We start from the raw sequence: 24039 nt of genomic DNA on the forward strand, positions 1-24039 counted from the left end.
GTGTCTTGAAGGGAGGATATAAGATGAACATCAACAAAAGCAAAATGAGGATAATGGAGTGTAGTCGAGTTAAGTCGGGTGATGCTGAGGGTATTAGATTAGGAAATGAGACACTTAAAGTAGTAAAGGAGTTTTACTATTTGGGGAGTAAAATAACTGATGATGGACGAAGTAGAGAGGATATAAAATGTAGACTGGCAATGGCAAGGAAATCGTTTCTGAAGAAGAGAAATTTGTTAACATCGAGTATAGATTTAAGTGTCAGGAAGTTTTTTCTGAAAGTATTTGTATGGAGTGTAGCCATGTATGGAAGTGAAACATGGACGGTAAATAGTTTGGACAAGAAGAGAATAGAAGCTTTTGAAATGTGGTGCTACAGAAGAATCCTGAAGATTAGATGGGTAGATCACATAACTAATGAGGAAGTATTGAATAGGATTGGGGAGAAGAGAAGTTTGTGGCACAACTTGACCAGAAGAAGGGATCGGTTGGTAGGACATGTTCTGAGGCATCAAGGGATCACCAATTTAGTATTGGAGGGCAGCGTGGAGGGTAAAAATCATAGGGGGAGACCAAGAGATGAATACACTAAGCAGATTCAGAAGGATGTATGTTGCAGTAGGTACTGGGAGATGAAGCTTGCACAGGATAGAGCAGCATGGAGAGCTGCATCAAACCAGTCTCAGGACTGAAGACCACAACAACAACAACAACAACTGTATATTTCAGTCAGTCAGTCAGTCTTAGATTGGCGTGCCTAATTTTGATGATGATCCAGACATTAGCATCATCAGTAGACGTCGAAGTACATGCTGAAAGAGCATCATCTTTCATTGTCTGGCCATTTTTAAACCATGTGAACAAATTGTAACACGAAGTACAAATTAAGCACTCATCACTATAAGCTTCAAGCATCGTGTGTATCTGTAATGGTATTCTTGAGTTTCACACAGAATTTAATGCAGACACACTGCTCCTCTAATGCTAGCATCTTGAAATTTGTGAACTGTGTGACACAAGATTCCACTCAATGCGGCCTTGAACAATAACCCACAGATGTAAAACACATTAAACACAGGCATGTGCAGGGATGCCAACACCATCACACCATTGGCACAAAATTACGAATGTTCTGAAATTTTTGAACAAACCTAGTATATCATTTACTTATTCTGTTGTCCTGAGATATAATGTGATCTCTTATGGTGGCGACACACGTAACTGCATGTTTGACAAGAACCATGGGCAAGCATGCTTGCGCAATCACACGCCAGTTCTGCACATCTCCACATGATTCAAGGATGCTTATACAAGCATCAGTTTATCAGAAAAGGTTTAGCCCAGGTGATAATGCACTGGCTTTGAAAACCTTTTTGCCATTACGGAAAAAAGTGATACTGGGAATAGTGGTTAAAGAAACGAAAATATTATTCCCAGATTAACTAATCATGGGAGTTACGCTATGGAAACATTCACAGTATTGCTCTTTTTCTTTTTTTCTCCATATAATATTGTATTCTTTGACTTAGCCTACATTACAATAAAACTTCTGTACAACATATAATTTATCAGGACCAAATTCAAATCAAATTACTGATGAAGGCTTCCACTAGCCTCCCCATTCTTCATACACACACAAGCATGCATATGCTTGAATATTTGCACAAGCATGCATAATCGGAATTGTCAAGAATCGGGCTGCTTGTACAATCGCGACACTCGTGTGAAATTATCCTCACGTGCTTGAGCATGCTTACCGAAGCACACTTGTGCAAGTGTGCAGTTACGTGTAGTCACCTATAAAATTATCCAAAGTGAGTATAACAACTTTATTGATTTTAGTAAGCATTATATTCTGTGAAGGGTGGTTTAAATCTTTTTGCCACATTTACAATTGACATTACATTACTCGAAATCTCCTCACAAATAGAAAATCTTACATTCTTTTAAAATTTTGCAGGGCTTTCCAAATTATAATTTAAATTAGAAATATTATTGTGTGTGTGTGTGTGTGTGTGTGTGTGTGTGTGTGTGTGTGTGTAACAGTAGTAGTAATTATTAAATTTTTTTGCTTTGATTTTTAGGCTGACAAACTACTCTCACAAGACTTCAAAGGCATGCTGGATCATGTCATTGCACAGTTACCATCAGAAAGGCAGATACTGCTGTACTCCGCTACTTTCCCCCTCTCAGTGAAGCAGTTCATGGTAAGACCGTAAGCACCTAATCCAGTTAATTGGTAACTGAATTTAAAATCTGCTTATTTCAAACAGAAGTGCTTGTTTTAAATAATGTCACATGTTAATGGTCTTAGGTTTGCTGTATTAATGCCTTCATTGCAATTAACATTTTGTATAAATGGACACTTATTTTTCCAGTGATTATATTACTGCCCCATGAGTAGGTTTTGGGATTTAAAGATGAGTATTACTGATAGGGGGTAGAATATTTTTCTTAAATATTGTTGGGCTGAACACTTCAGTATCCAGTGCTGTTAGTTTCCTGTGTTCTATGGACTGCGACTGTAAGATAGAACAAAAGCAGCCATCATGAGTGAGGCAGAGAAGGGATGGGAGAGGGGAGAAAGATTGCAGAGTATTAAGTGACAGGACAAGCTTGCCAGGTAGTGTCAAAGCTGTAGGGACAGGAAATGGGGACATGAGATAGCAGAGAGGAGAATACATTGGTGGGCATGTTGGCAGAGAGTGATGCACACATTGTTAGATAATATGAATTGGGAGGCTGTGATAGGTCAAAGGGGCAGAAACTGTTTGGAAGGTGTGTAGAGCACAGTAGTTGATACCTACTGTCCCCACACCTTTCTGCTCTGTTTTATCATATCTCCCCCCCCCCCCCCCCCCCCCCACCCCAAATTCACATTCACATCCATTTACACGTATTGTCACCCTCTGACAACATACCCACCAGTACCTTCTCTCTGCTCACCTCCGTTTCCATTCCTGCACCCCCCTTCCTCCCATAACCCCCCTTCCTTTCCCCTCCCCCACAGCTTCTTGGTGCTGTGCCTGGCAGGCCAGTCCTACTGCCTTCTAGTCTTTGCACAATCAGCCACAGAGTGCTCTTTTAACACGTTAACTCAGAATGAGATTTTCACTCTGCAGCGGAGTGTGTGCTGATATGAAACTTCCTGGCAGATCAAAACTGTGTGCCCGACCGAGACTCGAACTCGGAAAGGCAAAGGTCCCGAGTTCGAGTCTTGGTCCGGCACAGTTTTAATCTGCCAGGAAGTTTCACGTTACCTCATTTGTAAAGTAACCAGACGTTTGAAGCTATTTTATACACGTGGGAATTTAATTCTTTACAAAGAATCAGTTGAGGATTTACTGGTGTGCTTCTTGTATGCAGTGAAATGTTTCCATTGTGGCCAATTGTAAATTTCATGCCATCCTGGTACTCCTTTGCTTAGTGGTGTGGTGTCACGTGTGCGGTAAATTAACTGCAGCTTCTGTGCAAGCTGCCAGTGTGTGCTATGTTCTCAACAAGTTCTTGAATGTCTGTGTATTGTTTATTCCTTGCAGTGAATTTTTGTGTGATGTATGATTCATATTCCATTCTTGATTGTCACTCTGTGTTATAGTAGTAGTTGTTTAGACTCCCACTAGACTATTTGTACATTCAAGAATGATTTACCTCAGAGTTAAAGTTTCAGTCAATACTTGACGGACAATGATTGCTGTGATCTCTGTTCACCATGTTTGTTAAATAGAGTTGCTGCAGTCGTGGATTGTTCCAGTTAACATCCAGCCTGTGTGTTAAGTTTGCAAAAGATGTGCAGCCCAAATAGAGCTGTCGTAGACAAGTGGTGGCCCTGATAAGATCTGAGCTTATGGAGGTTGAAAAGCACCACTGGATTTGTTATGCAAGATGACCAATAATAGACAGGGATTACACCCAACTTCATGAAATTCATCCTCATAGTGAGTCAACTTGACTGGCACAATGCCGTGGGAGTAAGAGATGTAATTACTGTGCTGCCTGAAGAGAATTCACATGGAAGACATAAATCAGAATTAATCCAGAAAGTTGCAGTGTTTGGCAAGGAGCAAATCTGGCAAGTGTTGACACAAGACAACACAGGTAATTGTAAGCTGTTGGAATATCTGCATAATTTGTGGAGCAAGGTGGATGCAGTTACTGTTCCTAATGATACACTAAGCACACTCCAAAGGAGCAGAGTACTGCCGCAGGTCAGTGATTGTGGCATCGTTAATGGAAATGTTGGACATAGTAAAAGAGCTCGCGAATCAGATTAGAGGAAATCAGCAAAGTGGAGAAATTATGCATGCGGATTAGTGCCACCTCTGGAGATCCAGAAGCCAATCATCAACCAATGCTGTGTCGTTGAGTGAGAAACAACCTATGTGCTGGTGCCACTATAAGTTCAGAGAAGTGCGAAAATGTACAGCAACATGACAGCGAACTGCCAGTGGTAGGTGCAACTGCCCCAGTTGCAGTGCCTGTTCATTTTCAGTAAAAAGTTGGGCACAAGTATTTGATAGGCACTGGCTCAGATTTAAGCATCCTACAAAGAACTTCACTGCCCAGCTGTAAACTGCTGAGGGCATTCCATTTATCCACTGCTAGTAACTCATTTCCATCTCTACATATGGAACACAGTGGATAGTTGAATTTGGGATTGTGCCATCCGTTTACTTTTGAGTTCATAGTAACAGATGTTGGGGAGCCAGTTATAGGAACCAACCAACCTCTTGGCACATTAGTCTCTTATTGGACGTAGTAAATGCTTGGCTGGTAAACAGCGTTGTCAGACATGGCAGTGGGCTTTCACCATGATAAATCAGTGGGCAGTGCTTTGATGATACAGGTGACACAGAGTATGCCTCTGTGACAATTTCTGACTTTGAGCAGACCTCTGACTGCACATGTGTGTACGACACGAAATATGGTGCATTATATTAAAACTGCAGATGGTCCTCTGGTATCTTATAGACCCAGGCATTTGGACTGGTCATTTGGCCATCGCTAAAGCAGAATTTGACATGATGCTTCAAGAAATAATCCAGCCATCATGTAGCCCATAGTCCATCTGCACTGCAGCTCACCCCGAAGAAAGAGCCTGTTGCCTGTGCGGTGATCGTGTCCTCAATGCCAGAGCTGTACCTGATGGTGATCCTGCACCTTTGTTGCCTTACTAAAATTATGCACTGCATGACTGAACAGTATTCAGTGGTTTGGACTGTGCCAGTGCATACACACATTCCACTTTTGAGGCTGCAAGACAGTTCAGCAAATGGAGCACTACTCGTGCACCCTAAGTTTGACACATCACTACAACAACGGTTAAATGATGTTTGGCAACCACTTGCATATTTCATGTGCAAATTGTTGCTGTTGCTATGGAAGTGGAGCACATGTGGCCATGAGCTCCTGGCAGTGTTTGATAGTTAAATAACTCCAGCCACACATTGAAAGGAAATTCACTATCTAAAAGGCTCACAAGCCATTAAAGTGGAATATCATCAGCTGCACGCCCCACTAGTACAGAAGGGGATTTATAAGCCAGTTTGACGTGGACATAATGCACATTTCCAGCATTGACAGGGTGGTGGTTGACACCTTTGACACATCAGCAGCGTGTTACAACCAATAGACTGTACAGTACTGGCCAAGGCACAGCAGAAAGGCAGAGTTACAGACTTTGATCGACAATATCACTTTGGCATTCAAGCTGCACTTGGTCAACATTCCTGGAAAAGAGACTGAATTATATTGACTTTCCACAGGTCAGGCCATGACCGCCCCTGCTGACTTCATGTCAGCACTAAGTCTTTGGCAGTTTTCAGTCTTGTCACAGTTTCGTCTGGCCACAGGTGGAAAGGTTGCCAAGAGTGGACGCACATGCCTCCAGGATGTCAGTGGTGTAAAGTGTCCTGTCATGTGCACACGCTAGTATGTTTTTCTAGATGCAATATCTTGTTTCGCCAATGTGCACCGAAATATTACAGGAGCATTTCCTCTATTGAACAGCCAGTGACATCTGATCACAATGATATTGTTTTATGTACTGGGTGGAGGCAACACAAGTGGAGAATATCACCACAGAAACAGAAATTTGTTGAGGTCAGCTCCTTGCAAAGCAAGTTCAACCAGAATTCTTTTGGCAATTAAGGGACCATGTCACTAGAATGACCTTACACAACCTCAAGACACAGTACGCCAATCACTTATGTGCCCTGTGACTTAAAACTACTCGCACATGATGCTCCGAATGGGCACTGTTAAGTCACCACTGAAATTGCTGTAGTCTGGCCCATAGCATGACCCTATGAAGAATCACACAGACAATTGATGTCGTGGTAACAGAAAGCCCACAACTATTGCCACCAACTGTCAAGGCTGCATACACTTTCCAGGAAGAACTAGCATCCACTGCACCGAGACATTCACATCCTCTAGTACCAGCACCACAATCTTGACCACTGGGTCAACAATTGACGAATGCCGACATGAAAGTGTGCACAACCCAGCCTAGCCTCCAAATTCATTTCCTGCCCAATTCTGTGACAGAGCTAAAATTCCATTGTAGGGGCTGATGTAGTGTTTGCTACGCAGTTGTGTGCCATTGTTGTTAACTGTCGACACCAACCAGTAAGGCTCATGTGTCAAGTTGGGGAGTGTAGTGTTCACGGTAAGAAGTGAATTGCAGCTGTCAAGCAGCTTCTTTGCCAGCTGCCAGGGGCACTGCTTTCCAATGTGTCTGAATTTTAAGTTCTGTGTTACATGCTCTGCTCTTGATTCTGTCACTCTGGTTTATAGTAGCAATTGCATACTGACTTCCTCTAAAGTATTTGTACATTCAAGAACAGTTCACTTCAGGGTGAAAGTTCTGATCAATACTTGAGACAGTAATAACTGTGCTCCTTGTTAACCCAGTTCGTTACATACAGCTGCAGCAATTGCTCGAAAATTTCTAGCAGATTAAAACTGTGCCAGACCAAGTAAACCTCCAGTCTGTGACTTGATCTTTTTTCAAGGATCAGGCAGCCCATATTGAGCCATAATTGACACTGGCAATATAAGAAATAACAGGTCATTAATTATGGAGTATGTTTGAGAAGTTTGTCTTGATATATTTTTTCAGAAGAAAACATTCTCAAGTAACTAAATGAAACCAAAAATGAAGTTGACTATACTTTACCAAATAGTTATCAACCATTTCAAAATTTCAGCTGACCATATACTTCTAAGGTGCAGATTACAAATAAGAATATGTATGCTAGATAAAACTAACCAAAAGTTAGATATCTTTGAAAATGATGGCATAGAGACTGAGGGCAACTCTGCAACAAAGGTGTTGCTGGTGTGAAGAAAATAAGTAAAATTAAGGAATTGGATTAGAAAATGACACGTAAAGTAGTAAGAGTTTTGCTATTTGGGGAGCAAAATAACTGATGATTGTCGAAGTAGAAAGGATATAAAATGTAGACTGGCAATGGCAAGGAAAGCGTTTCTGAAGAAGAGACATTTAACATGGAGTATTGATTTGTCAGGAAGTTGGTTCTGAAAGTATTTGTATGGAGTGTAGCCATGTATGGAAGTGAAACATGGACGATAAATAGTTTAGACAAGAAGAGAATAGAAGCTTTCGAAATGTGTTGCTACAGAAGAATGCTGAAGATTAGATGGGTAGATCACATAACTAATGAGGAGGTATTGAATAGAATTGGGGAGAAGAGAAATTTGTGGCATAACTTGACTAGAAGAAGGGATCGGTTGGTAGGACATATTCTTGAGACATAAAGGGATCACCAATTTAGTATTGGAGGGCAGCGTGGAGGGTAAAATCGAAGGAGGAGATAAAGAGATGAATACACTAAACAGATTCAGAAGGATGTAGGTTGTAGTAAGTACTGGAAGATGAAGAAGCTTGCACAGGATAGAGTAGCATGGAGAGCTGCATCAAACAAGTCTCAGGACGGAAGACTACAACAACAACGAAAAGCTCAACTGAAAAAGATGTTAAGAAGAATGCAAACAATGATGGAAACGTGCTTACTATATGCTTAACTAAATGAAACTATTTGTAAATGCTTTAGAAAAGATATGAGAAAATTAAATGAAAATTTGTTGAAGGATGAGTGGTGGAGAGATCCAATTCTGATTGGAACACTGCTGTAATTACACTACTTAACAGGAAAGTAAATAATATGGGCAAGAAAAAAGAACGTTTAGACACGCATGCCTCCTCTCCATGATGAACATGACAAAATTATCACTGTGTAGAAAAGCCTCTGGATTTTAATAAAACAGAAAACATGCATTTTATAGTTGTAGTGTAATTGGCAAATTGCACACGATGTTTCTGTAAGAGCATTCAAAAATTATTCAGAGGAGAGGATGCTTCACGTAACAGTTTGAGGTAGGAAACCTGGGTTCGGAAAAGGCAGCTTAAGGGGAATATGAATAAAAACACATGACTGTGTACTTTTTATTAACATTAGTTACAGTTAATTGCAAATGCCATCGTTGACACAACGAACATACCATTTGTACTGTATCTTACAGAATGTGGTGAAACTGTTGGCTAGCAACCTCAGTGTAAGCATGGCCTCAGCGGACAAGATTCTGATGTGCCCTGTCAAATATCCTTAGTGTGTGTAGATTCACACTACAAGCAGCTACAATTTGGCAATTAATTCCATCTCCATATGCACTGGGGTGTCATACACAAGTGACTTTAGATATCCCCATAAGAAATAATCAAGGGATTCACGTTAGGTGACCTCACAGGCCATGGAATAGGACCTCCGTTTCCAAGCCAGCGACCATGAAATGCCAAATTGAGGTAGTTTGTGAACATACATGTAAATTAACAGCACAGCACATATAAACATGCATCTATGTTAGTTGTAAATAAGCTGGAAAACAGTAATGCAAGCAAAGTGGTAGAAAAGTTTACTCCATATCTCCTTAGGGGGGGGGGGGGCTGTTACTGCACAAGAAATTCTAGATCCGTATGAGCTAAGAAAGAGATCACTTTGGCAATGCATGAAATGTAATGTGGTGCCCTGCTAACATACAGTGGTTTCACTTAATACCAGAGTTGCTTGTATCAGTATCACCTTTGTTTGTGCAGCAGTGACGCATTGGTATTTCAGTGTCTATAATTGAAGACATACATAATACATTTTAAATGCAGAATTTAAAATATTCTGCTTGCTTTTGTCTTCTGTTTAAACACTTACCCATGAGAGAATGGAAGGTTTGGACATTTGCATTGATTTTACATATGATCACAATGTCCTAAGATTTTCTCATAGAAAACTAGGATCTAACAGAATATTCTTGTAGGCTTCTTTTATAGCCCTTTTTGTGGAGTCACACATTAATATGTATGAAGTTTTTGCAATCAGTTTTGCTGTAGTCCAGTTCATAGCAAGACTGTAGTAACTGATTATTGCAACATTTTCTAAATTGTAGCATAAAACCAAGGTGGCATTATGTCTTCTAACATTGTAATTATTTATCTAGACTCCAAATTTACCAGATCACAGATAAAGCGAGTAATGCATTGGAAGGAGAGTAAACAGTGTTAGAAAACTGACTGAAATAGCATGGATGTGTAAAGTTGAAGTATGTGTATTCATGGATACTAAGTAAGTGTGTTGGAAAAACAATTAAATCCTTAGATTTAAATCAGTGTTTTTTATAATCTATAAATAACTAGGTAATAGATCTTTATATACCCATATGCTAATAATGTGTATGTAGCTCACAGCATTCCATATCAAATGGATGTGTGAAATAATTCCTCAGTATATATTATAAGTGTACAATGTGTGTCACTAAAACTTGGAAAAGTCCCGATATGATCAGGGGAGTTAAATGATGTGGTAGCCCTCCACACACCCCCCCACCCCTCCTCCCTCCCCCCTTCCATGCAGGGTCCCATTTTTACCTGAAGGGCATGCTTTTGAAGGTAAAAGGCCTGTGAAGTTTCTCCACCCCTACTGAACTGCCATTACAATCGAAAAGACTATGATTTCCAATCAGATTAGCCTACAGATCTACAGTTAACAAGGCACAATGACACACTTCAAAATATTTTATCAACATCAGACTCCTACCTCACTGTCAGCTATACATAGCTCTAGAGTAGGAAATTCTAAAATTTGTTCTTATGTAGCCCAGATAACAAAATGAAAACTGTTGTTTATAAACAAGCATTGTAAATAGCTGGAACATTTTCAATAAAAAAAATTAACCTGTTACACTGTGAAGTTTACCCTTTTATTCCAACTGCCACACAATCTCACATAAACTCAGAGTGAAGCCAGATGCTCCAGCTAGTTAATTATATAACATTTACAAAGTCTTCAGATAAAACATTTGTAAAGCCATAGTCATCACTATGGAATTCTTCTTTGAAGATTCCTGCAGTCAGTAGTCTTGTCAGTCTGTTGACTCCACATCATCTCGATACCCAACTTGCTTCCTGGCCCTCAGGCGGCTCATTTCTTTCATGGGGCCCCGAGCTATTGTAGCCCATTCCTTGCTCACCCTGCCCCTCCCTCTCTAGCCTCACTCCTTCCCCTCGGTGTTCTGATTTATATTGACCTGGCTACTTACTTGGTTCTTGTATTGCTTTTAATTTTGTTCCTTCTGCCTGTTCTTTAATTCTTTTCAGCATTTAGGTCCCTGCTTGAGGTGTGACCTCCACTTCTAAATCTTCTGTTTCTAGTGTGAGCCATTTGGGGAAGAACTCCTTCCTTAGCATCAATTGTGTGGATTCCTCTCCCCTCTTCCTTCCCTGCTGTAGCCCCCCTTAACCCTGCTAGGTCACCAGCATGTGTAGCCAGTATGTGTGGTGGGGCTGTTATGTACCCATCAGGCTTAGCCCCCTGACAACACAGGGATTACACTACTGATACCTGAACTATTCCTCCCCAAGTATTCCAAGGTGTGGTTACTTGTCTTCCTCAAGCATCTGAACTTCCCAGCAATGGCCACCATGTCAGGCAGCCTTTGCTGTGGCTACCCCATATTCGCCACGTAAAGAGTACACGTATACAGAAGCTTAATGCTATCTGCCTCCTGACCGATACATCTTGGGGTGCAGACCATGCTGCTACTCTCAATCTTTACCATGTTCTGGTCTTTTCCAGACTAGATTATGGTTGTAGGGTTTACGACTCAGCAGCTCTTTCCACTATGCGAATACTTGACCCTTCTACCATTGTGGGATGTCTGGCTATTGATGCCTTTCATGCTAGTCCTGTTAAGTCTCCTCACAGAAGTGGGGATTTGCCCTCTACAAGTATGACAGAACCAACGCGTGGTTTCCCACGCAATCGCCATTTACCAGTTCCCTGGCCATCCCATGTACCCTGTCCTCTTTGCAGAGGAGGGATGTCTCCCTCCTGATAGCCACCCATGAGTGGGATTGCCAGTTGGAATGTGTCTCACTTCCCCCATCAGGATCTCTCTCCACTCACTGGAATGTCTTCTGTGTATTTCTCCCACATTCCCCCTTGGATGGTGCCTAGACCACGGATTAGGACCAACCTTTTTCAGGGTCCTAAGGTCTCTGTTGCACTTACGGCTTTCTGGCGTTGTGTACATGCCATTCTCGTAGAGTTGTAGGGTGCCACGGTCTTCTACATAAACAGTAGATAAGGTGGGATAAGGTTTCAAGTCTCCTACTGGCTTAGAACACCATTTATTGCCAGAATCATGTAGTCTGTTCACAGAATAGCTTCTAGCCATTCAAAGCTCACCATTTTGTGTGTCAGGCCTCCATCCACAGTGTTCTAATTTGTATTGATTCAGTGAGCAGCCTGCAGGCTGTTGACCGATGCTGCTCTCATTGCCCTTTGGTCTCTGCTATCTGTGACCTCTCTACACTTGGCTGTGTTGCATGCTCAGTTGTCTTTCTCTGGGTCTCAAGTCTTGGGGCCATCCCAGGGAATGAACTGGCTGACTACTTGGCTAGAGAAACAGATACATACCTCCATTCGCTTCCATGATTCCAACTGCAGAGATGCAACCCACACCACAGTCTTCATATAGATACTTTATTCCATACTGTATTAACTCTATGTAGCAATGAGGTGACAGGCTGAGGGTAGAAAGTTTAAAATAGAAAACCTGTGTAAAAAGTTATTCCATTGCAATATTTAATTACTAGTGTCAGAACCATTAAGATTTTCAAATGGTAGCTTGTGTTAAAATAGATAAGAATATTGACGTGGTATCAACAGCCATTTGACAATCGCTGTTACATGATAGCCACTTGCATAATTTACAATAGATTGCATCCCTGTTCCTCATGCATGATTCCTACCAACCTTTCTTTAAATTATAGTTATTATCTTTACTTTTCTTGAGATCCAGCATCGAATGTCTTTTGTTCGTGTTATTCATTCAGTCATCCATCTTAAGTACATGTTCCATGTGTTGTGCTGGAGTGAACAGAGTATCTTAAACTTAAGCTTGTTTCGTGATCAGTTATCTGCCTTGGTGATTACAGATCTGCATCTCCCCATTGCTCACTGAACAAACATAAAGGGTGTTAATGAATTTAGCATTAAAAGTTCTGGTCTCACTGCCATAAAGGGAGGACAACTGTTCAAACCTGCGTTTGGCCATCCTTATTTCCCTGAATTGCTTCAGACAAATGCTAGGTTGGTTCCTTTGAAAGGGCACGGCCGACTTCCTTCCCTAATCCAATGGCACAAATGATGTCGCTGTTTAGTCACTAACCACCAAACCAACTAATCACTGCTATAAAGTTAAAATATGTTGATTATAAACTTAACGAATAACACTTTGTCTATTTCACAAGTGTAATCTTTCAGAAACAGAACTGTTCTTAAGCCAGTAATGAAACTGAATATAATTTAGCTTTGGACCCAAAACCATGAAAACAGTGTCAACCTTTGTTAAAGTAACTGTACATTCAGTTAGCAATTCAATGTAAGTTTTCTATGTAATCAGCAATTGTGATGCTCATTTGAATGTGCTGGAAAAGCCACAACAGCTCATCTGCTGTCATTCTTTCTGGTGAAAGTGATATTCTTACTTCATGTAACAATTGTATCAGTCTTTTGCCTGCCTGTTCCTTGATGTGTGTGTAAGTAATGAAATTTTGTCTGTCGGTGCTTGTAATAGTTGTATTTTATGCTTGTAATACTTCTATGTTTAGATAAATTACTTATAAAGATATGACTAGAAGAAAACTACAGGTCCATAGTATGTTTCCAAAAATATCTCAACAGGGCAAGAGTAATGTCAGGAACTTGTGATTGAGTACAAACTACTAAACCATGGACTGCATATCATGTACTGAATTCTAGACAAGCTGAGTAAAATGAATCAGCACCATTCCTTACTCACTCACTTTCTCTCTTATATTTTTACTTTCTTTTCCAGGAAAAACACTTACGGAAACCATATGAGATTAACTTAATGGAAGAACTTACCTTAAAGGGTGTCACACAGTACTATGCCTTCGTACAAGAGAGACAGAAGGTTCATTGCCTCAACACATTGTTTTCCAAGGTAATTTGGTCACACTACCATAGACTACGTTAAGGATAAGTGTAATAGTTCTTAATAAGAAAGTGTTCGGACAGTGCTAGAATTTAATGCTTAAACCTTGAAGTTAATTGTGATAGCCGGACAGGGTGGCTGAGCAGTTCTAGGTGCTACAGTCTGGAACCGCGCGACCGCTACGGTCGCAGGTATGGATGTGTGTGATGTCCTTAGGTTAGTTAGGTTCAAGTAGTTCTAAGTTCTAGGGGACTGATGACCTCAGCAGTTAAGTCCCATAGTGCTCGGAGCCATTTGAACCATTTTACTTGTGATAGATTTTTGAAGAATAAGTTTTATGAAATAGCTATAACTAGTACACAGCATCAACAACTCATACTGTCGTACAGGGATTGGTAGCCTAGTGTGTTCTCCATCCTGCATGAAATAACAAATTTCATTAGTTATAGTGCAGTGAAAAAATTGCTGTGTAATGTTCATACCTGTCAGTGGAAAGTGTCTGAATATTCATGTTGTGCTAATTTCATATCACAATGCTATTTTTCCATTGTGTAGTGTGTTCCAAGAGTTCATGTACCCTGAAAAATGTACCCATGTTCCATCAGAAAGCCTCCCAGCATCACCCACTCAATCTTACAAACAGTTAGAGCCAGTTGAAATACTGGTACCAGGCAATGGGCTCTGAATGGGTCTACTATTATTGCTTTGTAAGGCTTGTTTGTGCTCATTTCTGCAAACTGATGTTACGCAAATAAGTGCTAATGATGCAACACGTCTGACTTATTGCAAGGCTGCCTCTAACTGGTCTAATTCAACTGGTGTGCCATCCACCAGTGTGTTGGAGTAACAATCTGGATGGGGCAGTGACTGGAGCAGGCCTACAAGAGTATGGCCTCCTGAAAATACCAGGCAGCATTTCTTGTACATGAAATACTTGCATCTTAGGTCTCACAATTAGTCATTTGTGGCTGATCTGCAGCCTTGTATAAGGTTTTGCTGCAAGTCTTTGAAGTTCAATAGAAGTAAATTTTGAAAAAGTTTAATTATAAACTATCCTTAAAAAGTGGTTATTACTTTGCCAGGACATGTCCACATTGCAGCTTAAATTTCAGTAACTACCTTAGTTTAAAGGAGAGGGAACCAACTTGTCACTTGAAGCTAGTAGGTTAGCAGATTATTGCTATTCCATTATTGGTCTACTGTGAGTAGTTGCAGCAACAGAATGCACACACATTTTCACCCAAATGTTCATTTTCTTTCAATCCCAGTGTTCATTGTGGATATCAGATCTATTCAGTTATGAGCTTTGTAACCTTAACTGTCCAATATGTTCACCTCATAGTTAAACATTCTGTGAAATTTGTTAACCATCCGTCCAGCTGACTCCATTACAAGTAAAGAGCACTTCATGGCACTCTTGCTTCAGACAATTAATTCATAAACTTATCACCAACATGTACCCGTGGTCTAGGGGTAGCGTCTTTGATTCATAATCAAAAAATGTCTTCGGTCCCGGGTTCGATCCCCGCCACTGCCTAAATTTTGATAAATGATAAGCATTGACGGCCGAAGACTTCCGGCATAAGAAGTTAGCCTCATTCTGCCAACGGCCTTCTCAAGGAGGGTGGAGGAGTGGATAGAGGTTCGGGGCACACTCTTGTCCTAAGGGTGGGAAATTTCCCCTAAAGGCGGAAGAATCAGCAATGATCAACGACATGATGCAGAAGGCAATGGAAACCACTGCATTAAAGACACGTAACGTGTATCCACAGGACATGTGGCATGTAATTGAAGAAGTGTCATGATGATCTCTCCATTGGCGAAAGATTCCGGAATAGTCCCCCATTCGGATCTCCGGGAGGGGACTGGCAAGGGGGAGGTTACCATGAGAAAAAGATTGAATAATCAACGAAAGGATAACGTTCTAAGAGTCGGGGCGTAGAATGTCAGAAGCTTGAACGTGGCAGGGAAACTAGAAAATCTGAAAAGGGAAACGCAAAGGCTCAATCTAGATATAGTAGGGGTCAGTGAAGTGAAGTGAAGTGAAGTGGAAGGAAGACAAGGATTTCTGGTCAGATGAGTATCGGGTAATATCAACAGCAGCAGAAAATAGTGTAACAGGTGTAGGATTCGTTATGAATAGGAAGGTAGGGCAGAGGGTGTGTGACTGTGAACAGTTCAGTGACCGGGTTGTTCTAATCAGAATCGACAGCAGACCAACACCGACAATGATAGTTCAGGTATACATGGCGACGTCGCAAGCTGAAGATGAACAGATAGAGAAACTGTATGAGGATATTGAAATGGTAATGAAGTATGTAAAGGGGACGAAAATCTAATAGTCATGGGCGACTGGAATGCAGTTGTAGGGGAAGGAGTAGAAGAAAAGGTTACAGGAGAATATGGGCTTGGGACAAGGAATAAAAGAGGAGAAAGACTAATTGAGTACTGTAACAAGTTTCAGCTAGTAATAGCGAATACCCTGTTCAAGAATCACAAGAGGTGGAGGTATACTTGAAAAAGGCCGGGAGATAAGGGAAGATTTCAATTAGATTACATCATGGTCAGTCAAATTCCGAAATCAGATACTGGATTGTAAGGCGTACCCAGGAGCAGATGTAGACTCAGATCGCAATATAGTAGTGATGAAGAGTAGGCTGAAGTTAAAGACATTAGTCAGGAAGAATCAATACGCAAAGAAGTGGGATACGGAAGTACTAAGTAATGACGAGATAAGTTTGAAGTTCTCTAATGCTATAGATACAGCAATAAGGAATAGCGCAGTAGGCAGTACAGTTGAAGAGGAATGGACATCTCTAAAAAGGGCCATCACAGAAGTTGGGAAGGAAAACATAGGTACAAAGAAGGTAGCTGCGAAGAAACCATGGGTAACACAAGAAATACTTCAGTTGATTGATGAAACGAGGAAGTACAAACATGTTCCAGGAAAATGAGGAATACAGAAATACAAGTCGCTGAGGAATGAAATAAATAGGAAGTGCAGGGAAGCTAAGACGAAATGGCTGCAGGAAAAATGTAAAGACATCGAAAAAGATATGATTGTTGGAAGGACAGACTCAGCATACAGGAAAGTCAAAACAACCTTCGTTGACATTAAAAGCAACGGTGGTAACATTAAGAGTGCAACGGGAATTCCACTGTTAAATGCAGAGGAGAGAGCAGATAGGTGGAAAGAATACAATGAAAGCCTCTATGAGGGTGAAGATTGGTCTGATGTGATAGAAGAAGAAACAGGAGTCGATTTAGAAGAGATAGCGGATCCAGTATTAGAATCAGAATTTAAAAGAGCTTTGGAGGACTTACGGTCAAATAAGGCAGAAGGGATAGATAACATTCCATCAGAATTTCTAAAATCATTGGGGGAAGTGGCAACAAAAAGACTATTCACGTTGGTGTGTAGAATGAGTCTGGCGATATACCATCTGACTTTCAGAAAAGCATCATCCATAGAATTCCGAAGACGGCAAGAGCTGACAAGTGCGAGAATTATCGCACAATCAGCTTAACTGTAGCCTTTCGCCCCTACTCTTCAATCTCTACATCGAGGAAGCAATGGTGGAAATGAAAGAAAGGTTCAAGAGTGGAATTAAAATAAAAGGTGAAAGGATATCAATGATACGATTCGCTGATGACATTACTATCCTGAGTGAAAGTGAAGAAGAATTAAATGATCTGCTGAACAGAATGAACAGTCTAATGAGAACACAGTATGGTTTGAGAGTAAATCAGAGAAAGACAAAGGTAATGAGAAGTAGTAGAAATGAGAACAGCGAGAAAATTAACATCAGGATTGGTGGTCACGAAGTCAATGAAGTTAAGGAATTCTGCTACCTAGGCAGTAAAATAACCAATGACGGACGGAGCAAGGACATAAAAAGCAGACTCGCTGTGGCAAAACAGGCATTTCTGGCCAAGAGAAGTCTACTAATATCAAATACGAGCCTTAATTTGAGGAAGAAATTTCTGAGGATGTACGTCTGGAGTACAGCATTGTATGGTAGTGAAACATGGACTGTGGGAAAAATGGAACAGAAGAGAATCGAAGCATTTGAGATGTGGTGGTATAGACAAATGTTGAAAATTAGAAAGACTGATAAGGTAAGGAATGAGGAGGTTCTACGTAGAATCAGAGAGGAAAGGAATATGTGGAAAACACTGATAAGGAGAAGGGACAGGATGATAGGACATCTGCTTAGACATGAGGGAATGACTTCCATGGTATTAGAGGGAGCTGTAGAGGGCAAAAACTCTAGAGGAAGACAGAGATTGGAAGACGTCAAGCAAATAATTGAGGACGTAGGTTGCAAGTGCTACTCTTGAGATGAAGAGGTTAGCACAGGAAAGGAATTCGTGGCGGCCCGCATCAAACCAGTCAGTAGACTGACGAAAAAAAAAAGAGTACATCAAAACAGTAAGTGTGAATATGTGAAGAAAGTTTGCTCCAGCCCGCATCTCGTGGCCGTGCGGTAGCGTTCTCGCTTCCCACGCCCGGGTTCCCGGGTTCGATTCCCGGCGGGGTCAGGGATTTTCTCTGCCTCGTGATGGCTGGGTGTTGTGTGCTGTCCTTAGGTTAGTTAGGTTTAAGTAGTTCTAAGTTCTAGGGGACTTATGACCACAGCAGTTGAGTCACATAGTGCTCAGAGCCATTTTTTGAAAGTTTGCTCCACATTGTTGTTTATAATTTTGCATCACTGCTTTTATCCTCGTGGTGAACTGAAATGTTACAGTTCGGCTTCAGACGACGACTTAGGGAGGGATCACATAATTTAGTATGCAAACAATAGAATTTGAAAATGGCCTGAGGACAAAATCAGTTCTTCAAAATATTGTGCAATGGGACTAAGTGGATATCCTATTTTATAAAAAAGATTATATATATGACCTATTTAGGTCCCTTCACTTGGTCCTCCTTTCCTGTCTTTTTAAAAGATCTGTAATAATTTTCCCAAGTCGGTAATACTGCCTTTCCAACATTCAGAATTCATCTTACCAGGTTTCAAAATAAAAATTGGAAACATATGCCACATAAACCATCAGAAGAAGATTGTTTACCAGATCTAAAACGAAACGAGTAATACTGATTTTGTTGAAGGTCAACTACATGCAATCTTGAATGCATCTGAACAATTGGATAGCCCTGCAGTCAAAAATTGCCCAAAAACAAAGTGCAAAAAGGTCACAATCCATTTCCGGTTAAGTTTGACATTGTGTCCTAGCCATACCACCTTCCAATTGTTGTCATGACTGATTCATAGCTACTGCTTGTTTCTATGTGACTAAAATGGGCATTAAAGAGCCTTTTATCCACTGATTGAAGATACTTTTATTCACTTCTTCATTGAAGTTTTATAGATGTTTATACAGATGTGGCATTATTTTCATAAAGTTTCCCATGAAATAAAAAGGCAGCATATTGCAGAGTTGTTAATCTGGCAACCAGTTAACTGATGGTAAAAGTTCCATTTACTGATGGACTGATACTTGGTAATTAAGATATTGTTTTTAGAAGTTTATTACTTCAGCATCTATAAATGGTAGTGTTACTGAGAAAAGTGGTAGTTCCAAATTTCTAGTAACAGTTTAATTTTGGAACTTCCAGTAACTCTAAATTTCATTTATTCATTATTTCTTTTGCATAAATTCATAATTCGGATACCAGCTTTTCAGATTTTTATAGAAAGTTGTACTTGACAAAAATTAGACTTAAAACTTGTGTGAAAGAGCTCTTTTCAGAATTAAGAGATTTTTCGCTTTTGAACTTCTTGTTGATACATAATTTTTTGTTGTATTTAGTTGCAGATAAACCAGAGCATAATTTTCTGCAATTCTACACAACGTGTAGAGTTGCTTGCCAAGAAAATAACTGAATTGGGCTATTGTTGTTATTACATTCATGCTAAAATGGCGCAAGCACATCGCAATCGTGTTTTCCACGATTTCAGAGCAGGCTTGTGCAGAAATCTTGTGTGTTCAGGTAATCATTCTATAAATTGACAGGCTTTGTCAGTGTTAGATGTATGGAATAAACTAAGTATTTTCTACTTTTTTACAGATCTGTTCACAAGAGGTATAGATGTTCAGGCTGTGAATGTAGTAATAAACTTTGATTTCCCAAAGATGGCCGAAACTTACTTGCACCGAATCGGTAGGTCAGGAAGATTTGGCCATCTCGGTATAGCAATAAATCTTATTACTTACGAAGATAGATTTGCACTACATCGTATTGAACAGGAACTAGGTACAGAGATCAAACCTATACCCAAGGTGAGAAAACAGTGATCACAGCTTAGTGACAAGAGTACACTATTTTAAATAAATTTAGTCACAGAGTGAGTATTCATTTAAAATATTTTAAAAAACTTATTGTTGCAGGTGATTGATCCCTCGCTGTATGTTGCAACGAAAATTGAAGACACTCAGGGAATTGATGAGTCAAATGTGAGCAAATAGACTCAGTTTTGATTTCATTTTCAGTGCCAGTAGTGTGGTAACAGTGCTGGACACTTAGATACAAAGTGAAGTTTTTGTTTCGTTTCGTCTTTTCCCATTGTACATACTACAGAATCATTACTTCCTCATAGTGCAGGCCGAAATGAACTTGCGTCCTGGTGGAGGAAACAGTTTCATTTGAATATTTTCCACTTTTTGTGGAATGTGAATAGACGGTGTGAATTTTTGTTTAGACTTTTTATACGATTTATATAGTGTATGACGCTATCTACACTCGTGGAGTGACCGAAGAAATTTCTAGATTGTTATTTGCTTTGTTCTCACAGTGGATCAGTTGTATTGCTGAACGTTCTAACGAATAATGAGTCATAATTTTTATTTTAACTAAATATATTCTGGAATTTCCAATTCGATCCACTGCCAGAACTACAAAGAGTGAATAGTTTTGTAAATTTATTTTTATATATACATTGTCGATTGGCTATGGAAAGTCTTTCAGGAGAATGAAGCACACCAGATGACAGCTGCTTTTTGCTATGCATGTAACCTAACATCTTACCCCGATAACACCTTTTGGATCTCGATGCATAACATCTGTGCAGCAAAGTCATTCTGAATGAAAGCACACTTGAAGAATTTTCCATAGCCAGATATTGAGTGCAAATTTTGAAATGACTGGATAATCTGTCCGTTAAAAATCAGAACTCAAATCATAGTGCAAGCAATATTGTCTTTATTGTAGAACAAAGATCTTTCACTTTCTGAAGATCTTTAATTTTGAAGGACTACTGTATTTTCTTGTTGTGAAACGTGTAGTGTGAGACATGTAAATAAGTAATAGTCTGAAATTACGGAGATGCAAATGTGTGTGAAAATGTCGCTGGAAGGAGTTTCTTTCATTTAGTTTATTATAAAGCGGTTAAGTTCTTCAGTGTCAGAAATGGCACAGATACTGCATTGTTTGGAATGTGTGATTGTGCTGTGAGTATTTGTGTATGTGAAGAAAAATGCTGTTCAAGAATTCAGGGAAACTTGGAGCCTCCAAGCAAATAGGAGGTTCTATACTGAAGCTTGAAGTGTGAGTAATGAGTACCTGTAGAGATCCAAAGCAAACAAGGCTTCAGTGCAGCAAGCCTTAGAAATCCAGTTACTGACCGGGGAGTGGATTTCTGTCAATAAGCTGCACACAAAAAATTGAAGATTAATACTTCAGACACTGTGTGTCAAATGCCTACATACCAAAATTACCTCTTCAGATTTTATCACCACAGCTTTCCTTTGCATGTCATTGGTTTGGTTTGTATGAAAAGAAAAAATTACATAAAACTCCTCAGAAAAATCAGAAATCACTTTGCAGAGGTTACAGTATATGTGCATTACATTGCTTTCCTTCTTCAGTTAAATGGCCATGGGGAAAAAATGGGTTTCACAAATAAAGGGCATTTAAAAAAATTAACAAAATTTACTTTTTTGGCCAGGAATTTAAAATTTTACATTTTGGCACATTGGCATAAAGAAACTTTAAAATACATAAAATGTGAAGGTATTCAATTGGCTGCATTTTTAGTGGAAAGAAATCTGAAAAATTGTCATATTAAATAGCATCTTAATTAAAATTTTATTTATTCTGTTTGTTACAAATGACTTTCTTTGTCAAATCTGATATTTCTCTCAAAATGTTTGTTTTATTTGTCAAATCATGAAAAATTTCAAAATCAGTTTTCTCAGAAGGTGAATTGAAATAAGAAAAACAAAAAATATATACATACCTTCACTAACCTGGCAGTTTTTATTATCTACCAACTCCCACAATTTGTATGAGTGTGCATTTCTTTGTAACTGATACGTGTGCATGTGTGTGTTTAAGTAGTAATTGCAACAATCCATCAGTAATGCAAAAACAGATAAATCCAATGTTCAGGCCTGGAAGATAACATTGAGATGGAAAATACTTATGTTACTAAAAAAGGAAATCTTACTTTTGTCACATGAACAAAAATGATCTCTGGTGAGAGATTAGGAAAACTAAAAAGAAAAGGAAATTGGCCAATGAAAGGTTTGGGGCTTCCGATCAGGGAAAGGAACCAGAATAAATATTCACAGGTCAAATTTTGGGAGGATAAGTAAACAGAAAATCATAAATAGCATTCAGTGACCTAGAAAATTCATTTGATATGGTTAGTTATTATTCAAAGCAATGTGCAGAATAGGACCTGACTGGAAGGATGGGCAGCTAATTTTCATTACGTATTGGATATTAATGGTAGCAAGGAACAAAAAAATAAGGGGTGCGATGGCTCCCATCCGTCACCTTACTTATTATTTTCAGATCTGCCAATAATAATGAAAAACACTGGAATCAAAATTAATGTTCACATCAGATTTGCTGAGGACAATGGTAGGTCAGATGAAGAGAAAAATCACGTAGAGGTAACTAAATACCAATATGACAGAAGTTGCAAAGTAGACAAATGAGGTGGATGTAAGACTGACATTAAACAGGCAATGAGGAGCTCAAAGTAACTACACTCCTGGAAATGGAAAAAGGAACACATTGACACCGGTGTGTCAGACCCACCATTCTTGCTCCGGACACTGCGAGAGGGCTGTACAAGCAATGATCACACGCACGGCACAGCAGACACACCAGGAACCGCGGTGTTGGCCGTCGAATGGCGCTAGCTGCGCAGCATTTGTGCACCGCCGCCGTCAGTGTCAGCCAGTTTGCCGTGGCATACGGAGCTCCATCGCAGTCTTTAACACTGGTAGCGTGCCGCGACAGCGTGGACATGAACCGTATGTGCAGTTGACGGACTTTGAGCGAGGGCGTATAGTGGGCATGCGGGAGGCCGGGTGGACGTACCGCCGAATTGCTCAACACGTGGGGCGTGAGGTCTCCACAGTACATCGATGTTGTCGCCAGTGGTCGGCGGAAGGTGCACGTGCCCGTCGACCTGGGACCGGACCGCAGCGATGCACGGATGCACGCCAAGACCGTAGGATCCTACGCAGTGCCGTAGGGGACCGCACTGCCACTTCCCAGCAAATTACGGACACTGTTGCTCCTGGGGTATCGGCGAGGACCATTCGCAACCGTCTCCCATCAAGCTGGGCTACGGTCCCGCACACCGTTAGGCCGTCTTCCGCTCACGCCCCAACATCGTGCAGCCCGCCTCCAGTGGTGTCGCGACAGGCGTGAATAGAGGGACAAATGGAGACGTGTCGTCTTCAGCGATGAGTCACTTCTGCCTTGGTGCCAATGATGGTCGTATGCGTGTTTGGCGCCGTGCAGGTGAGCGCCACAATCAGGACTGCATACGACCGAGGCACACAGGGCCAACACCCGGCATCATGGTGTGGGGAGCGATCTCCTACACTGGCCGTACACCACTGGTGATCGCCGGGGGGACACTGAATAGTGCACGGTACATCCAAACCGTCATCGAACCCATCGTTCTACCATTCCTAGACCGGCAAGGGAACTTGCTGTTCCAACAGGACAATGCACATCCGCATGTATCCTGTGCCACCCAACGTGCTCTAGAAGGTGTAAGTCAACTACCCTGGCCAGCAAGATCTCCGGATCTGTCCCCCATTGAGCATGTTTGGGACTGGATGAAGCGTCGTCTCGCGCGGTCTGCACGTCCAGCACGAACGCTGGTCCAACTGAGGCGCCAGGTGGAAATGGCGTGGCAAGCCGTTCCACAAGACTACATCCAGCATCTCTACGATCGTCTCCATGGGAGAATAGCAGCCTGCATTGCTGCGAAAGGTGGATATACACTGTACTAGTGCCGACATTGTGCATGCTCTGTTGCCTGTGGTTCTGCCAGTGTGATCATGTGATGTATCTGACCCCAGGAATGTGTCAATAGAGTTTCCCCTTCCTGGGACAATGAATTCACGGTGTTCTTATTTCAATTTCCAGGAGTATATTTCACTATCCAAGTAGCATATGGAGGAAAGCAATGGATATTTCAAGGAAATTAAGTGAACAGTAGCACTGGCACTGTCACACAAAGTAAGAACATGTTG

The 24039-nt window shown here is 40.7% G+C and overlaps 1 protein-coding gene across 2 annotated transcripts in view; it reads left to right on the plus strand.

Moving 5' to 3' along the window:
• The window catches only part of LOC124619596 (ATP-dependent RNA helicase me31b), a 45808-nt gene extending 24026 nt beyond the window's left edge, over nucleotides 1-21782 (plus strand). For both annotated transcript variants that reach the window (XM_047146099.1, XM_047146100.1), the window contains exons 7-11: nucleotides 2085-2207; nucleotides 13414-13542; nucleotides 19348-19528; nucleotides 19607-19818; nucleotides 19927-21782. In XM_047146099.1, coding sequence (XP_047002055.1) covers nucleotides 2085-2207; nucleotides 13414-13542; nucleotides 19348-19528; nucleotides 19607-19818; nucleotides 19927-20004 — 723 coding nt within the window. In that variant the 3' untranslated portion in view covers nucleotides 20005-21782. The remainder of the gene's footprint in view (nucleotides 1-2084; nucleotides 2208-13413; nucleotides 13543-19347; nucleotides 19529-19606; nucleotides 19819-19926) is intronic.
• The last annotated feature ends 2257 nt before the right edge of the window (nucleotides 21783-24039 follow it).

This window comes from Schistocerca americana, chromosome 6 (genome assembly GCF_021461395.2).
Source record: "Schistocerca americana isolate TAMUIC-IGC-003095 chromosome 6, iqSchAmer2.1, whole genome shotgun sequence".
NCBI classification, from domain to species: domain Eukaryota; kingdom Metazoa; phylum Arthropoda; class Insecta; order Orthoptera; family Acrididae; genus Schistocerca; species Schistocerca americana.